The 20,525-nt window shown below is 38.3% G+C and overlaps 1 protein-coding gene across 1 annotated transcript in view; it reads left to right on the forward strand.

Annotated features, from left to right (window-relative positions):
* The window catches only part of LOC114651358 (tetratricopeptide repeat protein 30A-like), a 63,099-nt gene that overhangs the window by 6,887 nt on the left and 35,687 nt on the right, over positions 1-20,525 (forward strand). Inside the window, exons 5-10 of the mRNA XM_028801265.2 lie at positions 6,932-7,067; positions 8,478-8,582; positions 13,364-13,492; positions 17,881-17,930; positions 18,750-18,902; positions 19,059-19,124. Coding sequence (XP_028657098.1) covers positions 6,932-7,067; positions 8,478-8,582; positions 13,364-13,492; positions 17,881-17,930; positions 18,750-18,902; positions 19,059-19,124 — 639 coding nt within the window. The remainder of the gene's footprint in view (positions 1-6,931; positions 7,068-8,477; positions 8,583-13,363; positions 13,493-17,880; positions 17,931-18,749; positions 18,903-19,058; positions 19,125-20,525) is intronic.

The raw sequence follows: 20,525 nt of genomic DNA on the forward strand, positions 1-20,525 counted from the left end.
ATTTCTCTTGTCTTATTATTTCCACTGAAGAAGTATATATACAGGTTCAGACTATAAGCTGCATTTTTAAAAAGAACACATTACCAGGTAGCATGCACCTCTTGCTGAACACAATATTACATTAAGAAGTTTAAGGAACAAACAAGTAGAAACACATTAAAAATAACAGCAAGAGAGGGGAACAATGATCTTGCTGGCATATAATCTTGATGCTATTATATATATATATATATATATATATACTAGGGGGCTTCGCTCGCCAACCCCCATATTTGGTTTTCCAGATACACACTTTTAAGATTTTTTTTTCTTTGAATTGTTGCTATTTCATTAGTTTCACTTTTATTTCAGAACTTCTGTAAAAACAATATTTGTAATCTTGCAAGTCCCAATATGCTGAATCTTTTTAATGAGGTCAGGATAGGTTTCTCTGTTTGGAATTTCAGCATAGACGAAACGATCTACATCATCAGCAGTTAATAAATTTTTTTTTACAAAGTAAAAAAGTAAGTAGAGTTCTGCATTGGACTCCTGTCTGTAAGGTCGTGCTATTTTCTTCTCACAGTTCCAAAAGTAGATGGGATTACCAAGGTGATACCCTAGCTTTTGTCTAGGTTTTTGTACAAGGGCTAGACAGAACGTTTTTGACTCCTGGGGTAAATTTAGGTTTTTCAATAAGCAGACAGATAAATATATATACATTAACAAAGTAACCAATAAATGCATGTGCGGTAAACCCCGTTTTTGAAATTCTCAAGATTCTTTATTTGTCACATGCATAGTTACACAGGACAACACGCAGTGAAATGCATCCTGATCCGCTTATCAAAAACTGTGCAAAGTTAGAAGAATATCAGTTAGATTAACAAAAAGTCATAGATCGAAAGATAACAGTATAGTAGAACATAATAAATAAGTAAAATTATGTGAATAAAGTAGAATTAAGTGTTAAGGTGCAATAGTGTAGTAATTATTGTGCAAAACCAAAGTTAGACTGGTGCATAGTTAAATGAGGCAGTTTGTTTGTTTACGCTACTGCGATCTTTACATTTTTATATTTTGTAATTTTCCTACTTTCATATCCTTTAACTTTCTCCACATGTGTATAGTGTCAGAGGGAGACACTTTTACATTTTTTTTGTGCACTGGGTGGTTCCATTAGGCACCCACTGTTGGGACTGGGGGGGGTGAGAAGTTAAAAGGCTATCTGTACTTATTAATGGTATTTGCTGTCCTGCAAGGGAATCACTGCTTTGAAGTTTGGCCTTAGAAGAATGTCTGTATTTACCTGGCTTGGAAATATTGGTTTCTAATCAGCATATCTGTACTTATTAGTGGTATTTGCTGTCCTGCAAGGGAATCACTGCTTTGAAGTTTGGCCTTAGAAGAATGTCTGTATTTACCTGGCTTGGAAATATTGGTTTCTAATCAGCATGTCTGTACTTATTAATGGTATTTGCTGTCCTGCAAGGGAGTCACTGCTTTGAAGTTTGGCCTTAGAGAATGTTTGTATTTATCTGGCTTGGAAATATTGGTTTCTAATCAGCATATCTGTACTTATTAGTGGTATTTGCTGTCCTGCAAGGGAGTCACTGCTTTGAAGTTTGGCCTTAGAAGAATGTCTGTATTTAACTGGCTTGGAAATATCCATATTACTAACCGAGAATGCTAAACCGGATGGACGCAGGGACATCCGGCTTTGGGCCGTAGCCGCAAAAAGACGTAATGCGCAGGCGCAAAAAGAGTCCGCGAGATGCGGCTGAGGAGCCGCGAGAGGCCGTAGCCGCAAAAAGACGTACTGCGCAGGCGGAAAAAGAGTCCGCGAGAAGCGGATGAGGAGCAGCGAGAGGCGGACAAAAGAGGACGAGAGAGGCGGATGAGGGGCCGCGAGAGGCGGACAAGACCACATAAAAAAGGAGTGAGCACAGAAAAAAGGAGTCAAAGAAATGAGTCGCAACCAGCACCGAAAAAAGGAAAAGGCACATAAAAAAGTAGTCAAACGCAGGCTCAGCACGAAACACATTGCACATGAAACTAGCCCCCCCCCCCAAAAAAGAAGAGGCTCGCGCACAACAAGAGGGCACCCCCCCCCCCCTACAGGCACCGGACGGGACACACACCAAGAGGGGGATTCAACAAGCCAATGGAACACAAAAAAAAAGAACACAAAACCACCCCACAGACCCTACAAGCAAGGGACGGAACACACACAAAGAGGGGGATTGAAGAAGACACACGAACACAAAAAGAAAGAAGACACTCGCGCAACAACAATCCTCACCCCCCCCCCCCACACACACACACATCCATAAGAAGTGACACCCAAAGCCACATATTCTAAAGTGAACGTCAACACCTTCACACTAGGCAGCATAGGTGTCAGCATAGGTGGATCTCCTTACAATAAAGCACTATTAACCGTTCAACTGCAGAAAAGGAAAGATATTAACAGTGAGTGCGATCCTCCTTATTACTTATCCATATTTCGCAAGCTGAGAAAGAAACAAGTCATGAATACACGGTCACGGGTACAAAACGATTCGGAAAGGATAACGGGAACAAACACACGAACACGAAAGAAACAACAAAATAGACGGCGGCGCATAAAACAACTTCTACAAACGTTGATAAATAATAATACACTATTCCCTTTGGAGGAAAAGTACTGTTATTAGGAGGAGATTTTAAACAGTGCTTAACTATTGCTCCACATGCAATGCGCTCACCTATTGTTCAGTCCACCTTAAAATACGCGGACAATTGACATTCCGTTGATGAATAATCATTTTCCCTTTGGAGGAAAGGTACTTTTATTAGGAGGAGATTTTAGACAGTGCTTAGCTATTGCTCCACATGCCATGCGCTCAACTATTGTTCAGTCCACCTTAAAATACGCGACGACGTCATACATTAACAACAAGAGACCGATCTACAATACATATACAGGCGCGAGACCTGATTGGTGATAATACGAAGAAACGAACAGTCCGCATATTAACAGTGAGTGCGATCCTCCTTATTACTTATCCATATTCCTAACGATAAACATCAAACAAGTCATCAATTCACGATCACGGGTACAAAACTAGACGGCTCGAGTAACGGGACCACAAACACGCACCCGCATCAAAAAAAAAAAATTCACGTCACCTACAACGCGCTTCAAAAAAATGTTACGCGGACAATTGGCATTGCTTTCAAAAGATACACTTAGTACAAAACATGCGATGTACAGATCCCGCATATAACAATTGCTTATTACAACTGAGAGATGGTACACTCACCAATACAGATGTAGTTCACCCAGATATTATTACAATTCCTCAACCCTTTATCTGCGACGACTTACTTACGGAGATATTTGGAACAGCAATCTCATTAGACCAAATACCCCTTTTAACACAACGGACTATATTCTGTCCAAAAAATATTCATGTGCATCACATTAATAACCAGGTCATTTCATTACTTCCTGGAGAGGCACGGCTCTTTCTAAGCTCTGACAAACTTGACTCTGATGACAACAATGACCATCTTAATTTCCCCTTAGAATATTTGAACACTATTAACCCAGCCAGATTTCCCCAACACAATCTTAGCCTTAAAAACGGAACAATAATCATGCTATTAGGAAACCTTAACACTACACAGAGTTTATGCAATGGTACACGTTTAGCCGTCAACACCATGACACACAATGTTATTCAAGCAACAGTTCTTACAGGATCACATGCTAACCATACTGTTCTAATTCCTAGAATTGACCTTACAAGTTCTAACCTGGAATTACCTTTTACACTTAAACGGCGACAGTTCACCATTACACCTGCCTTTGCCATGACCATCAACAAATCACAAGGACAAACCATGAACAAGGTTGGCATCTACCTCTCTGAGCCCGTTTTTGGACATGGGCAACTTTATGTTGCCTTCTCACGAGTTCGACGTTCATCTGACATTGAAGTTAAGGTCATAAATGCTCCATGCCAAACCTTTACACTGTACCAAACACTGAATTGTTTGCTTCCTATATGCGTCATCTACACCTTCACACTATGCTATATCTCATTCATACATCACGCTCTTTGTAATTTCCCAACACCAGGAGTTGGCGAGCGAAGCGAGCAGGGGGCGGAGCCCCCTAGTTGGTTCCTAATCAGCATATCTGTACTTATTAATGTTTGGTAACCATACATTTTGTTAACTTGTGTTTTTATTAATTGTTAAACCCAGGCAATTTAGATGTGCCATTGATTAAACTGTTTGTCCAGGACTGACAACAGAGGGGTGAAGTAAATATAAACTGCTGGCCAGCAGAAGGCAGGAGGGGGAGTCCACAGGAAACGCTGCCAAGACACTCGGACAGGGCACAGGGGCTCGCAGGCAGACAAGGGTACCTGGCTGACACGACGTGAGGCACAAGGACGGCAACATTTACTTCCAGGGAGGAAGAGACAGCTCCACAAGGAGACGCCGGTTGAGGGTCCAGCGAAAGAGGGAAGCCGCATGAGAGGACCAAGCGAAGCTGACAGACGAGGAATGAGGCGTGCCTAGGTCCCAGCCACACAAGGAGCCCAGAGTGGAAGAAAAAGGAACGACGAAGAGACGCTGACAGGGAGTCAACACTTTGACACAGCTTCTGCCGGGGAACAGAGTGCATCCATGAACAATTAAGTGTTGGGGTAACACAGTGCCCAAACTGGACTCTGCACCACTAAAAGGTTGTATCCTACAATTCTTGTTTTTACGGACTTTTAGAGTGTGGACTTTGTATTTTCCTTTTAAAAAAAAAAAGGAAATTAATTCCTGATATGTTTAGGTTCTGTTATGTTCGTTTATCTTTTTAATGTACCTTATATTGTCTTGTACAATAGAACTTACTGTTGCTTTTTTCTGAAATTACTGTTGTGTCTTTCATTGTGTGTTTACTCACCGCCCAATTTAAAGAAACCTGTGTGCTATTATTGGTAAATTTCAGGAGTTCCCAGTCTCTTCATAAAACTGGGTGGTGTAGTCGGATATTTTGATGGTGTCTAAGTTAGATTACCTATAAGTGTGACCAGACACCTGTGACAATAGCGCCGTTTTTTTTTTTTTTGAGCCTTTCTAATTTTCCTGGTTTCATAGTCTCTAACCTGCTCTGCATGTGTTTAGAGCCAACGTCTGTAAACGTCTTTATGAAGTTCTACTTTGTCTTTTATTCACTGTCATTTAATTCTGAGCCGGATTGGACATGCTTTTTTTTCAATTCCACTTGTTCCGGGCTGATAATTACTTTCCTTATTTTCTGAATTTGCACCTCGATTATTCTTTTTTGATCTTTTTCTGTCCAACGAATTTGAGTCTCTTTTCTCCACGCTTTTCTTTCTTCTTCGTTTAATCGTCGACGTTTCATTTCTACCCTATTCATTTCTACCGTATTGACCGTATACACTTTATATGCACTGGGAGCCCTGGAGCTGTGTGTGCTGCATGACTGCCTTTACACTACTGATTTGTTTTTTTTGATATTGCTTGTAAGTAGGATGTGTCTTGCAAGACTCTCGTTCTGTGTTCCCATGAGACGCACCGTGGCAGGTCTCTTTCGTCTCGCAGGTCTTTAAATTATCTTACGAGAAGATCACGTATCGTAGACTATCAGGACAGGGGACAGGATTTCTTTTTATAATAGATGGATGTGTGTGTGTCAGTCAGTCATTTTCCAACCTGCTATATCCTAACTACAGGGTCACGGGGGTCTGCTGGAGCCAATCCCAGCCAACACAGGTGACAAGGCAGAAAACAAACCCCAGGCAGGGTGCCAGCCCACCACAGGGCACACACACACACCAAGCACACACTAGGGACAGTTTAGGATCGCCAATGCACCTAACCTGCATGTCTTTGGATTGTGGGAGGAAATTGAAACACCTGGAGGAAACCCACGCAGACACGGGGAGAACATGCAAACTCCATGCAGGGAGGACCCGGGAAGCGAACCTCAGTCTCCTTACTGTGAGACAGCAGTGCTACCACTGCGCCACCATGCCGCCATTATAATATATGTTTCAATTATATATATTATATAAATAAATCTGTAGAACTACAATAAATTGGTAGACCTTGTTTTAGTAAGGTTGTACACTAATTCCATTATATGAACTTGATAGACATAGATCTTGTAGGGGAACTTTTAAATAATATATGGTCAACAGACTGGCTGCGCAATTGTCTAGTACCATGTATGAGACAGCTGCTTTCCAAAGACAAGAGTGCACCACCACTTGCCACTAATTACTAAATTATGGATAAATTAAATTAATTACTAAATTAGGGATAAAATAGAGAAGATCATGTGCCACCTGTGATTGAACTCACCTGCTCCCAATGCTTTAATTCTGTAGACAGCAGGTGTCTTTTATAAGCTGGGATAATATGGTCTTTATATGCCTTTGATGGCTCCGCCTGGAGCACCTATCCCTTGCTTAAAGAAAACCTCTTCTCTAATGCATTTTAAAAGCCTATCAAAATAAGGAAGGAGTGTGGATATAACAAACTCACTGAGTCCTTAGACTGTCTGACTTGCTTATAAAAAATATATTTAAAAAATGACAATGTGGTTTTGTAATTGTTAAGCTAGATATTTGCTAAGGAAGGCACTATATAAAATAAAAGTTGTTTGTTTGCATTCTGCAGCTACATTCTTGTGCTCTATCTGTAATATTCTTCCATATCTGAACTGCTGTTCTAATCAGGGCTGGTTCCTGCCCTGTAGCCAGTGCTGCCTGGATATGCATTAACTCCCTGCAGCACTAAAATTAAATTTAGTGGGCTCAAGAAATAGATGAATAAAAGGATGTCTGATACATCCTAAAACACGATTAATTTGTCACTGAAAGATGATGGCATATAATTTATAGATGACTGATTACTGTAATCTCTCGTATCACAGAGTCTGGTGGAGCAGTTACCTTCTGATGATCCAGACAGTGAAATTAATCTAGGATGTCTACTCTACAAAGAGGCAGCTTATGAAGAGGCTAGTAAAAAGTTTATCAGTGCCATGCAGGTACTGGGATATCAACCAGGTATTCAACATCCTTTACCAAATGTTCAGATCTCCTCATGTTTTCAGCTTTGCTCTTTAAATATTAATATTAATAAGATAAGCACAACCAATGTACACAATTTTGCTTACATGAATGCTTATTGTGACACTGAAAAAATGACATCTGGTAATTTTATCCATCTACTTATCCATCCTTTCAGTAAACATTTTATTCTACTGATGTTCTAGAACCTCTTAAAAAACACATTTAAAGGGAAATTAACAAGTACACATAAAACATGTGGAGGTAACCCCATTTAGTTAGCTATTTTTTTGGTATAAACTTGAAAGAAAATCCAAAATTCTGAGTCAGTCAACATTTTCCTGAGTTTTCTTCCATCGAATGATGTCCTTTTCCTAGTGTCAGGGCTTTTTCATTCATTTGACCTGAATAGGCTGGGCTAGCGGTGGCATCCAAAATGAGGCTGCAGTTCTTCTTCTGGGTCATGGTCTTCTATTCCAAGGGTAGAAGAGGAAAATGTGTAAATGGCTATGCAACATTAAAACCTTTCCCCTGTGTACCTGAAAAAATGGTCTATGTAAAAGACACAGTATACTCACATATTTGATGTATTTACAAAGAATTTTGGGGTCACTTGGACTTCCTGTCTCTCTCTGCTCTCCTTGTGTTTTTTGGAACTATACAAGCCTAATCAAGCAGCTCCAATATTATTTTGTAATTAGCTATGGTGTGAATTTTCAAATCTCTCATACTGCACTTATACTTGTTTGTTTTTGAATATTAATTATGATGATATTCTCTTGGTCACAGTCTGTCAAACTAGCAACAGGCACAGTTCAGCAGCCAGCCCTGATCAGTGATCATATAACCTCCTTCAATTAAGAGCATTAAATCATCCATCCAGAGTTTTCCATATCAGCCCATCTGTGCCTTAAGCTAAACAGAAGTGAATATTTTGCAGTTTTTAATTAATAGTATCATACTTTTTATCCAAAATAACATTTTAGCTGTAAAAAAACAAGAAAATATACAGTCATAGAAAAACATAAGTGACTGAACCTCTTTATATTTATGCCACTCTAAAATGTAAAACAGCAGTCATAAAACATAAGCCAGTGCATAGTGTGTATTTACATGAGGGTTGTTATTCCTTTTCAGTACCCTTGCCTAAGGCAGACCCAAATAATTTCAAACAATGAGGAGTACAGAGAAAGCATCTGTATCCGATCTGAGAAGTAGCAGGCTAGACCTGGGCCAGAGGGCTCAAAGCACATATCTGCTAGCTGCTAGAATTAGCATTGGTTGACCAGTAGGAGGCACTCTTTACCGACATACCTCCATAATTCTATTCTTTGTAAGGTGTATTTTTTTCATTTTTTTCTTTATTAGGTGTTAAGTTTTCATTTTTTTTGCATGTGCCTTTTTCAGATCTGGCCTACAGCATTGCTCTTTGCTACTACAGTATGAAGCAATTTATGCCTGCCTTAAAATACGTTTCTGACATTATAGAGCATGGCATTAGAGAGCATCCAGGTGATTATTTAAAATTTCTATGTATGTTCGTATTGCAGGTTGCATATTGGTGCATTAATCCACTCTGTAACCTTATGGCAAAGCACTCCTAGGGTTTGAATTCTTGTTTTGTCACTGTTTGTGTATAGCTAACCCATTTTCCCCATGTCTCTGTAGGTTATCTCTGAGTATTCCAGCTTTCTTTTAAAACTGTCTTTGGTAATACATCAACAGTTCAATAATGGCAGACTTTGAGTGAGTGTAATTGATTGTGTGCAATTAAGCCATGCAATGGACTGAAGTCCCTGTTCATGGATATCTCATTCCTTACTCTTTATGCTGCTGGAATTGGCTCCAGTTCCCCCTAACTATGAAACTGAAAAAAGCATGTTGAGAAAATGAACAGAGGGATGGATGAATAAATAGAATAATAATAATAGTAATGATAATAATAATAGAAGCAGAAAATACCCATGCTACATCGATCCATTAAGCTTCACTTGAGAATGTTTATGTAAGGATTTATTATATATATATGATTTTTGCATTCATTAAAATCAAGTTTTAAAAAATTTAAAACTTTCTACTTTTGAATAAGAGACCATTCAGGTCATAAACATTGCATGCTTAGCTACTTGTTAAGTTGTCATAGTTACTTTATAGATATTGTCAAGATTTTTCTGCTTCTTCTGCATAATTGAAGGTCAGATTCCCATAGCTTGAATGTACTTTCCCTTAATTTTCACTGGTATCCTTCAGTATGTGATTCTCTATTAGCTGTAAAAAGATGGATAAATTTAATCCATACATTTGATAACTTTCACAGTTTACTAATAATATCAGAATCTATGTTTTTATGTAAATGAATATAAAATTACTTGCAAGATTATACCAATACAGTACCTTGGAAAAGGGAGAGTGTAGTCACTTTTATTATTTATTTATTATTTTTTCTTTGATTATCATCCCGTCACTGCCACCACTTGCAATGAACCATGGCAAATTAAAGAAAGATAAATTTTACCTGTTTATATCCAGGTATTTAAATAAATTGGTCTCATATGCTCAGTCCTTTGTGATGAAAGGGATGCCTATAATATAGCACAGTTAAAAATGATATAAAGACAATAAACGTTCTTAGTTTATTCATCAAAGTGATGAATTCAAAAAAGGGAGTCCTACTTTTGTTGGAGCGGGCATATGTAGAGATAGAGCTCAGCTAATCAGTCGTGGAGCTTTAAAAATCGTGACTTTAGCCAAGTGTTTACACATTGCACATTAATATTTACGCATTATGCATTGCAAAGATTTGACTGTTGAACAGTCAAATTTTTATGTGTAAAGTTAAATCTTTTGCTTTCCAGATGTTCTTCACCTGATGAAATGCTGTTCTTGCTTTTCCAATTCTTGCCTTTATATGCGCATCTGTTCCACCCTCGTTATCAATGACACAACCAAGGTAAATGACAGAATCCACCTCCTCCAGATCTTCACTTACTACTCTGATTGGTTCCATTCTGTCTGTATTTATTCTCGTAATTTTGGTTTTCTCTTTGTTGATTTTTTCAATCTCTCCTCAGCTTAAATGTCAGCCACTTATCCCAGTTTTATTCTGCATTTGTCAGTGGGTATGAGATAGCAGTGCCTGATCATCTCCAAATTTTAGGTCCCCCAGCTATGCCCTTGGTGTCCACCAAATTCCATGTTTTCTTTAATCTGTTTAAGTGTTCATAATCCAGTTATTACTAAGAAAGGCCACAGTAAATACAGCTAGTTAAAGTTTTTTTGTGAATGTTAGGCAACAGGTTTTACTTTTTAGAAGATAAAAGAATGCAAACAATGAAAACTAATTAAATAATAATTAAATAATTACTAATAAGCAATCTACCAGTAGCTGGTTGTAGTACCTCCAGAGCATTACCCTCTGTTAAGTTTGCCAAACCCATTTTGTTCAACAAATTTAAAACTAGAAGAGCAGTTCTGGCCATATTGAGTTAGACAAACTTCGGAATATGATGTACTGATAGGATCTACAGTGTGACAAGCAAAATATGCAATAAATGGTGTGGTGTAAAATAAAGATTGGTTGGCTGCTACACTTACATATTTTGAGCTCAGTTGGCTTTACTGCATGTACAACATACAGAAGCCAATAAGAAGACTAATGGAATGTTACCATTTATATAGTACAATGTTCAGAATCAGTGCATGTCATTGGAGGTTGTGCTTAAACTTTTTAAATGTAGTAGTGAGGCTTCACCTGGAGTACTGTGTGAAGTTTTGGTGTCTGGGCTACAAAAATGATACAGCAGCACTAGAAAAGAGTTTAAAATTGTTAAGGGAGTTAGTACAGTGCACCCAGGCTTCCTTTAAAATGAGTTCTTCAACAAGAACACAAGGAAAACAGGTGGATACTTGTTAAGGGTAAATATCTCATAAATATTGCAAGTTTTTTTTTAACACAAAGAACCATAGACACATGTAATGAATTACAAAATAGTGCAGTAGACAGTATGACTTTGGAGACTTGACTTGATGTAATTTTGTAGAATCTAGGTGGATAGTATTTGCAAACTTTGTTGTCCTTAATGGTCTGCTAGCAACAAACTTGTTCCAGTGCTCTAATGAATGGCAAGCTGCAACCAGTGTAAACTGTTTTCAGCAAAGTTTTCCGTGCTGGTTTGATCAGTTTTAAAAATTATATTAAAATAATAGCCGTACCTTGTTGCCTCATTACTATTTTTGTTCTACTCTGTTCCTTACCCTCCATTTACAGTATCAGACACTTCATGTTTTAATAGCTGTGCAACCCATCTAAGATGGGTTGAAATCTAAGTATTCAGCCCAGACCTCATGTTTTTTATTTGACACATGGGTTGTCCCATTTGGTCTTGTATAATAATATGAACTCAATTACTTTTCTCTCGTTGTGGCCTTTTCCTTTTCATATAGAGCTGCCTATTTTCACCGCTTCCTTTCGGCACCTCTCGTTGAAATGACCATTATTACGGTTGAAGTGTTCTGCTGGGAAAATGCAGTGGTGGTTGCTACCACATTGGTCTGGTATAGCCTAGTCATGTCTGGCCTTTGCTTTTTTGATGTGCATCAATTTATTGTTATTTTTCAGCCATCCATGTCCCACCACACAAAGTTATCTGTCATTACAGATTTAAACCTCATTCACACAGCCCGAGCGGGTACAAGAAAGTCACTTCCAAAATGCAGTTGCCAGCATATAACATTAGACAACAGAATAGGCCATTAAGATCAAATTTCTTATTTTTAATCCTTTATTTGGTATTTTTATGAAAATGTTTGATGTTTTACCCTTCTTCTTCAAGTTTTGCCTGTTTTTTAAATACGTCTTTCTGATCCTAGCAACTGGATGGGCACACAGATACACAGACACACATTTTGAAAGATATACTCTAGCCACATATGGATTGATTTACAATATAGATTTTTATGTAAATTATCTGAAACATGTATGCACAGTTTGCTTATGTTTAAAGTTGATTTATTTTTCTAAAATGACTTTTATACATGCAAATGTGGTGGTTTACAGTTACTGTATTTCAAAATTATGACATTGTGCTTCACCTTTGCGTACACATGAATTTATACTCAAATCCACATTCATTTTTGCAAACCAGAACAATTTTGTCTACACTAGTTGGCATGAGGTAATTCTGCAGTTGCTCTAACTGCCTGGAGGTTGCATCTGCTTCTCACTTGGTCACATTTTTATACTGTGTTTCTACAGAGAATTCTTATCTGCTGCTTTTCAAATCCAAGTTTATTAGAATAGTCTTATAACCATTTTCTTCACACTAAATAGTCATCTGTCTGAGAAAAGTCAGTTGTTAAAAAGATAGGAAAGCACTTTGAGAGAATTATGGCTTCCTGCTGGTATCCACCCATGTTCTGAACCCACTTTCTACATTTTAGTGTCAAAGAATGCCAGAAATTACACTGGAAAAATTGAGCTAAAGGCAGTATTCAACCCATGACAAGACTCCTCTTCATGGCAGGTCATGCTCATTCACACACTGATATTCAGTCATTTACTGTAAAGCGAATTTAGTGTCTCTATTTAATTTGAAATAAATCTTTTTAGGATGTAGAATGAAAACCAGAGTGCCAGGAAACCCATTGCATACATGGAAAAATTGTACATTTTACCTAGATAAGAACACAACCGAGTTTTCACCACAGGTCCCAGTAACTGTGCTGAAGCAGCTCTATTCACTATATGACTGAGACACCCATAGTTAACAATTTTTGCAACCATTTAAGCTAACAGGCCCCCACCTGAAGACTCCATTTGGGGAATATATAGACTTTTCACATGCTGACACTTTATATCCACAACATGTTAGAACACTTAATGCTGTTCTCATTTTGAGCAGGCCATAATGTTTATATAAAATCAAGAGCTAATCTATTTTTAGAACCCTGGGTGAAGCTGTTAGTCTTACTGCCACTCATAACTCCTGCAGGATCCTTCCTTTACTACAGAGAGACATTTAGGAGACTATGAAAACCTTTTGTACCATGTTGCTCTTTGGCACACCTTCAGTCAGAGAACTGGCATTCTGACAAGTCTCAGACTATGGTAAATTGTGAAAGTTAAGCATTCATCTTTTATATCCTAGTTCGTAAATGTTGTAAAAAGTGTGTTGTATAATGCTCATTTTAAAATAAATAAATATGGAATAAAATAAGCATTGTTTGACCTCAGGTCAGAAGTATTTTCCTTTGTGATTCTGTTATTTATTGTTTTCTGTCTTTGGTTGTCACAGAACTCAGCGTTGGCATGACTACAGATGGCATTGATGTTAACAGTGTTGGCAATACACATGTTTTACGTGAAACTGCATTGATTGAAGCTTTTAACCTTAAAGCTGCTATTAAATTTCATCTCAAAAATTGTAAGTCACAAGTTTTAACAATTCTAGAAGGGTTTAAGTTATTCTTTTCTATTGAATTTGACCATTATTACATAAAACTAGAAGGAATCTTTGTTGATCATTTTGAAATCATTAAAATAAGTAGGTATAACTGAATTATAAGTATTGTATCACAATGTACTGTGTATATTACAAATATATGTATAATTTGACCATTATTACATAAAACTAGAAGGAATCTTTGTTGATCATTTTGAAATCATTAAAATAATTAGGTATAACTGAATTATAAGTATTGTATTACAGTGTACTGTATATATTATAAATATATGTATATGTATATGCATATAAAAAACATTTTATTATGTCACAATATAATGCTCTGTTTCCTCTCCAAGCCACTGTTTTCCAGTTTTGATAACTTTAAATATCAGGACTACAGCTGACTCGTATTTTCCTGTTTATATACATCCAATAAAGGGATTGTGCCTCTGCTCACTGCCTGCAACTGAAGCTTTGTTCACTGCTCCAAACTTGACTGTTACACTGTCAGCACATTGCAACCCATCCTTCTCCCACCCATGAAATGGTCTGTCACATCTATTGCCATGACTCTTTTTCTGACATAGGTATGAATATATAAATATATTGTGAATTCAAGGCACCCCAAATCCCAAACACAAACACACCAGACAGTCTTGGGTTCAAACAAAGGGTGTTTAATCCACAATCCCTCAGTATACACAAGCACAAAATACAGGTATCTCTCCTCCAGTTCACTTCTCTCTCACTACTGAACTGCTCTCCTTCAGTCGAATGTTACTTTCAGTTCTCCCTGCTCCGACTCGCCTTGACAAGTTATTGCAGTCCCTTCTATTGAGTACCCGGGGCTATTTCCGGTGCCAGGACTATAGCCCATTGGAAGTACTTGCAGGTCACACAAAAGTCCCACATATCAGGGAGTACCTCTCCCTGCAGCGACCTCTTGCGGTACCCAAAGACCCCAGCAGGGCTGTGCTGCCAGATGACAATTCCCAACCTTCCCTGCAGGATCCCGAATGTGTGATGATATAGAGGGCCTCTGCCATCTAGGGACTTGGGGGAATAAATATCCCCCAGAGACACTGCTTCTCTGACCTCTTCTTCTATCCCAGCCAAGGATGGTGCTACACATAGTTCCGGTCAGGATGCTTGCCCATTAATCTGAAGTTTCCTGCCCAGGTAAGGAACCATCTTCTCTGTTTGTTGGGATATCAGTCCATCCATTTGGGGAACTTGAGTCTGAGTATGACATCCTTCCCTCTCTCGGCCAGGATGCCTTTCTGTCCACTCGGGGCTTCCCGTCCAGGTAAGGGATGCCCAACCATCCCGTGTTGTTGAGTATTCCTTAAGGAAACAATAAACATTTGTTATTCGTCTTTAACGTAACAATAAGGAGCAAAAACCAATAGAACTGCAAAAAAAAGGGCTATGTTATGACTATTAGGAGGCATACTGGTAAAGAACACCATATATTACCACAAAATACTGATTTTAAAACTTGTGTACTTGTACTAAAAAATAAATATTGTTGGTTTCAAAAGACAGCTAGCTGTGGGCCTTTGGGTTTTCATTTATATATATTGATTTTTCAATAAATATCTATAATATTCAGATTATTGCCTGTACCATGGTTATCCCATATAAATGCTACTGTGTGTGTGATGTGTAACAGTTAGGGTTTGTTCCCTGGCTTACTTTTATGTAGCTTTTTTATTGTTGTTTTTGAATTATTTTTCATAATTTTTTATTAATATTGATTAATTTAAATGTTATGTAGTAATTTTGTATTGTGTATATTTCTCTCCTGTCAATGTTCCTTGTATTCTGTGGGTGGAACCCTAAGAAGCAGGGTCACCATGCTTTCACTTCTAAGGGATCACCCTCCTCCTTTATGTTCTGTTGAAGGCAATTGATTTCCTCATAGTGACACTGAGTATTGTTGAATGCAGATTTCAATTCTAAATTATGCTTGTCGTCTTATTGTTCATTACATTTTTGCTTAGGTTTTTCAATTTCTGAATTGCAGACTATACTAGTTTGCCTTGGTTTATATTTTAAGGCATACCCTTTTAGCCTTATTTTGCACTATTTGACCTGTTTAATGAAATAAATTGATTTACTTTTAAATGTTCTGCATTGGACTTATCAATTTAAAAGGTTTTGTATTGGCTTTACAATTTTCCTCTCCCTTAAAGAGCATTTTGTTTATTTTGGGATATTTAAGATATTATTTGAATTTTAGAAGCCAGTTCTCCATTTTGGGTCTCTACAGGCTGAAGCTCTCCTGTGAGGTTTGGGGTCAGGCTGGCTGAGATGAGACCCGTATCTAGGCAGGCTAGTGAAGATCCTAGCCAGGTTTGTGGGTCAATTTGGAGGCCTTTCACCCCTTTTTGCCATATTTGTGTTGCCTGATCACAACACTGTGTATGTTATGATATATATACTGTATGTGGATGTGTAGTGTATACTGTATGTGTTTAAAGTATATAATTATCCATCCATCCATCCTCTTCCGCTTATCCGTGGTCGGGTCGCAGGGGCAGCAGCTTGAGCAGAGATGCCCAGACTTCCCTCTCCCTGGCCACTTCTTCTAGCTCTTCCGGGAGAATCCCCGAGGCGTTCCCAGGCCAGCAGGAAACATAGTCCCTCCAGCGTGTCCTGGGCCTTGCCCGGGGGCCTCCTCCCGGTTGGACATGCCCGGAACACTTCACCAGGGAGGCATCCAGGAGGCATCCTGATCAGATGCCCGAGCCACCTCATCAGACTCCTCTCAATGCGGAGGAGCAGCGGCTCTACTCTGAGCTCCCGGTTGACTGAGCTTCTCACCCTATCTTTAAGGGAGAGGCCCAGACACCCTGCGGAGAAAACTCATTTCAGCCGCTTGTATTCGTGATCTTGTTCTTTCAGTCACTACCCATAGCTCATGACCATAGGTGAGGGTAGTAACATGGATCGACTGGTAAATTGAGAGTTTTGCCTTATGGCTCAGCTCCTTTTTCACCACGACAGACCGATGCAGAGCCCGCATCACTGCGGACGCCGCACCGATCCGCCTGTCGATCTCACGCTCCATTCTTCTCTCACTCGTGAACCAGACCCCAAGATACTTGAACTCCTCCACTTGGGGCAGGATCTTGCTCCCAACCCTGAGAGTTAACTCCACCCTTTTCCGGCTGAGGACCATGGTCTCGGATTTGGAGGTGCTGATTCCCATCCCAGCCGCTTCACACTCAGCTGCGAACCGATCCAGAGAGAGCTGAAGATCATGGCCCTGATGAAGCAAACAGGACAACATCATCTGCAAAAAGCAGTGACCCAATCTTGAGTCCACCAAGCCGGACCCCCTCAACACCCTGGCTGCGCCTAGAAATCCTGTCCATAAAAGTTATGAACAGAATCGGTGACAAAGGGCAGCCCTGGCGGAGTCCAACTCTCACTGGAAACGGGTTCGACTTACTGCCGGCAATGCGGACCAAGCTCTGACACCGATCGTACAGGGACCGAACAGCTCTTATCAGGGATAAGAGTATATAATCAGTATATAATTATATTATTATATTATATTATCATATTATTATATAATTATTATATTATCAGTATATAATTAGAGTTTTTTTAATCCTCATCCTGATATGTGCAAGAGTATCTGAACACTGCCACCACTTGCATTGAGCTTGTGGACAAATGAAGTATTATAAATAAAACAACAAATCACTGCTTAATTGGGACCTTTTCTCATAAGTGAAGGACTAATTTGCATTAAATTGGTCTGTTTTAGCCTGTTTGTTTAAATGTTTGTTTAGTTCTCTTTGGTATGCAATAAACATTGACTCTGCATACCCCAATAGTTTTTTGCAGCCTTTTTTTCTGAATGTCCTGTGACATCAGAAAAAGTTTCCATGGAGGTACCCATCTTTTCCCTTTTTAACAGACTTTGGAATAAGCAAGAGAAACTGAGTAAGTTGCAGAATATTGAGCAGCATCAGTTTGCCTTCCTCTGTGTATGTGAATGTGTCACTCCATATCCTTCCCCACTGCACCCCTGAAATCAGTAAGTGTTAGACACCCTATACACACCTTTTATTCTGTGAGGTTTGTTTAGTCAGTCTGTCTTTCACACTACTGTATATGCAGCTGATACAGCAATAAGAGAAATGTTCCTTGCCAAAGGCTCAGCAGAAAGAGGCAACATCCATTATGTCCTCAGCATCCATTCTAGGAAGAGAGGACAGCTGCATCCTGTATTGGTATTTATGTAATGTATATCAGTAAATTCATTTGCAAGTTTTTGGGTACCGTATATAATGATGTTTGATTAAAAGTAATATCTTAAAATGCATTTTTTTTCTTTTTTCATAAACAAATAGATCATGGAGCCCAAGTAGCATTGACAGACATGCCCCCAAGATCTGAGGAGGTGAGAAGCCAGCTTTCAGCAAAATTAGCTGAGACCTTTCGGAATATAAAACATATCTGGTTGCAATGTAACACTAGTAAAGTAATTTTAAAATATGTATTCAGCAATAAAAATGACCGTTTTGGGTAGGAATGGGCTCTAAAGCAAAGAATTTGGACTTTATGTAGTAATCTTTGCATAGAACTAACTGCAATGAACCTTCTACACTTGAGCTTGGGAATAAACATTTTATGAAATACCTGGAAAAAGAAATAATAAATATGTAAAGCAACCTAGTACACAGAGGTTCCCTTAGCTTCTTCACAACTCAAATGTGTTTGGTTCAAAGCTTGGTAAGTGACTGTGTAGAGATTATATAATCTCCATATTACTTTTCCCTGTGTTCCTGATCCCAACTGCCAGCACACCCCAAAGATTAGCAGGATGTATTGGCTGATGAGCTGCTGATTGACCAAGTGTGAATGTGTAAGTAACATAAGATCACTTAATATCCCACTCAGTTTTAATTCCCACCATCTGCTCAGTGCTGCCAGATTAGACTCCAGTTTCCTATTACCTTGTAATAGAAAAGGTTGGTTCATAAGTTGATGGGGAGACTGATGTAAATATGTTTATAAGCTCATTCTTTTGAAATCATACCGACATTTCTCACTCCCATTCATAAACCATTCTCCTCATATGCTTTGGAAAGCTCACTTACTTTTGTTGCCAGCATCTCAGTAGGCTGCTATACTGTATAATTTTAACAATAGAATACAGTATGGCACCCATTTCTTCTCAGTTTTGTACTTTTTCTCCTGCCGTGGCATTTGACATTAGGAACTGGACCCTGTGACTTTGCATAACCAGGCCCTCATGAATATGGATTCGAAACCTACAGAAGGCTTTGGAAAGCTTCAGTTCCTTTTACAGCAGAACCCTTTCCCTCCAGAGACTTTTGGCAACCTGCTCCTTCTGTACTGCAAATATGAAGTAAGTTCTATTGTACTGAAATGAACAAAATATACAATTCCATCATTTTCCTAGTTTTTCAACTCTTACCCCTTCTTTTTTCTATCTTTCTAGTTTGATTAATTCTGATAAAGAATGAATATTCATAACTTCAGTAACCATTGTTTCTTGTTTTAGTATTTTGATTTGGCTGCAGATGTCTTAGCTGAAAATGCACATCTCACATACAAGCTCCTGAGCCCGGTAAGAGACTTTTATTTGAAACTGTTCTTTTTTTTTTTGTTTGTTTTTTTTCTTTTTTTTTTTTAATCAACTGAAAATATAACAACATTTAAAGACTGAAGAGCCATTTAGTAAGTTAATTCAACGGTGGTGGCTGCCATACTTAGCCAATATTCCTTTGCTCTACTTTCCACGGCTTTTGACTTTCATAAGGACAACACACATTTTTTCTCCTTTTATCTACTTCTGCTAACTCTCTGATTAATGACTACTTCAATAACACTTTTTGTCTCATCCACTTCATGTCTAAACGTATTCATTTTCTACCTTTCCAACAAAGATTTCAAACCACTTTAGCCAGCATCATTCACACTTTAGCCAGCATCATTCACAAGATGATTCACTGCCTTCACATCCATCCTGTTCCTTAATTGCACTCATAACACGATCATCTCATCTTTGTTATCTTCCCTTTACTAAGTACGCTTTATATTTAAGTTTTGTTTGCTTCATATTACTCCAATGTATAGGCACCAGTTTGTCTGATTAATTGATGTTGCACATCCATAACAACCTCTATAAATGCAATGTCCATGTAAGCCTACTGCATTCTTTCTCCTCGATTTCTAAGACTTGTTTATTGAAGTAACCAGTAACTTTGCCAGTTTTTATCTTCTCTTGCATTATTTTTGGCTGAATGTGCATTTTCTGCATTGATTATTTGGGTTTACCAGCGCTGTGGACAACTGTGCAAATGAAAACTTATTTAGTCATATGAAAAATGTTTTTATTTTCTTTGCCCTGCTAGTTTAATCCTTCATATTCATTTAAAAAAAACTGCTGTTAATTAATACCAATGTGCAATTCCCAGATTACTCTGTTTAGTGACTTATATGAATTGAGAATTGACTCAGCAGAGTGTAATATGAATGTGATGGTGCATGCATGATGTCATCAGCATTTTTCATTTTGAAGGTATATATGTAAAGAACATGAAAATGTACAGCTGGTCTGAATTGTAATTCTTGTTCACTTGTGATTCTTTAAAATTTGAGTTGAATCACAGCATATGAATTCTAACTCGCTCACTGATGATGCTCTCATTTTTCAAACAAGTACAATACAGTAACAACGGCAACACTGAATGTGTTTATTATAAAATTAATTTTTTTTGTGTTTTCCATTATTGGAACTGTTAGAAATATAAACATAATAAACTAATATATTTATGTCCCTTTGGGCATTGAACAAATTAAATTTTAGTCACACAAAACTGAACAACAATTATGTGTTTTGAATTTTACATTGTTTATCTGGACTCAAGTGCAGACTTTTTATAGCTCACAGACTGCACTCGTTGGGGTGGCAGAAATGTACCTCATTTAATGTGCCAGTCCTTACATATATCATTCACTGATTCTT

This window comes from Erpetoichthys calabaricus, chromosome 4, assembly GCF_900747795.2.
Source record: "Erpetoichthys calabaricus chromosome 4, fErpCal1.3, whole genome shotgun sequence".
NCBI classification, from domain to species: Eukaryota; Metazoa; Chordata; class Cladistia; order Polypteriformes; family Polypteridae; genus Erpetoichthys; species Erpetoichthys calabaricus.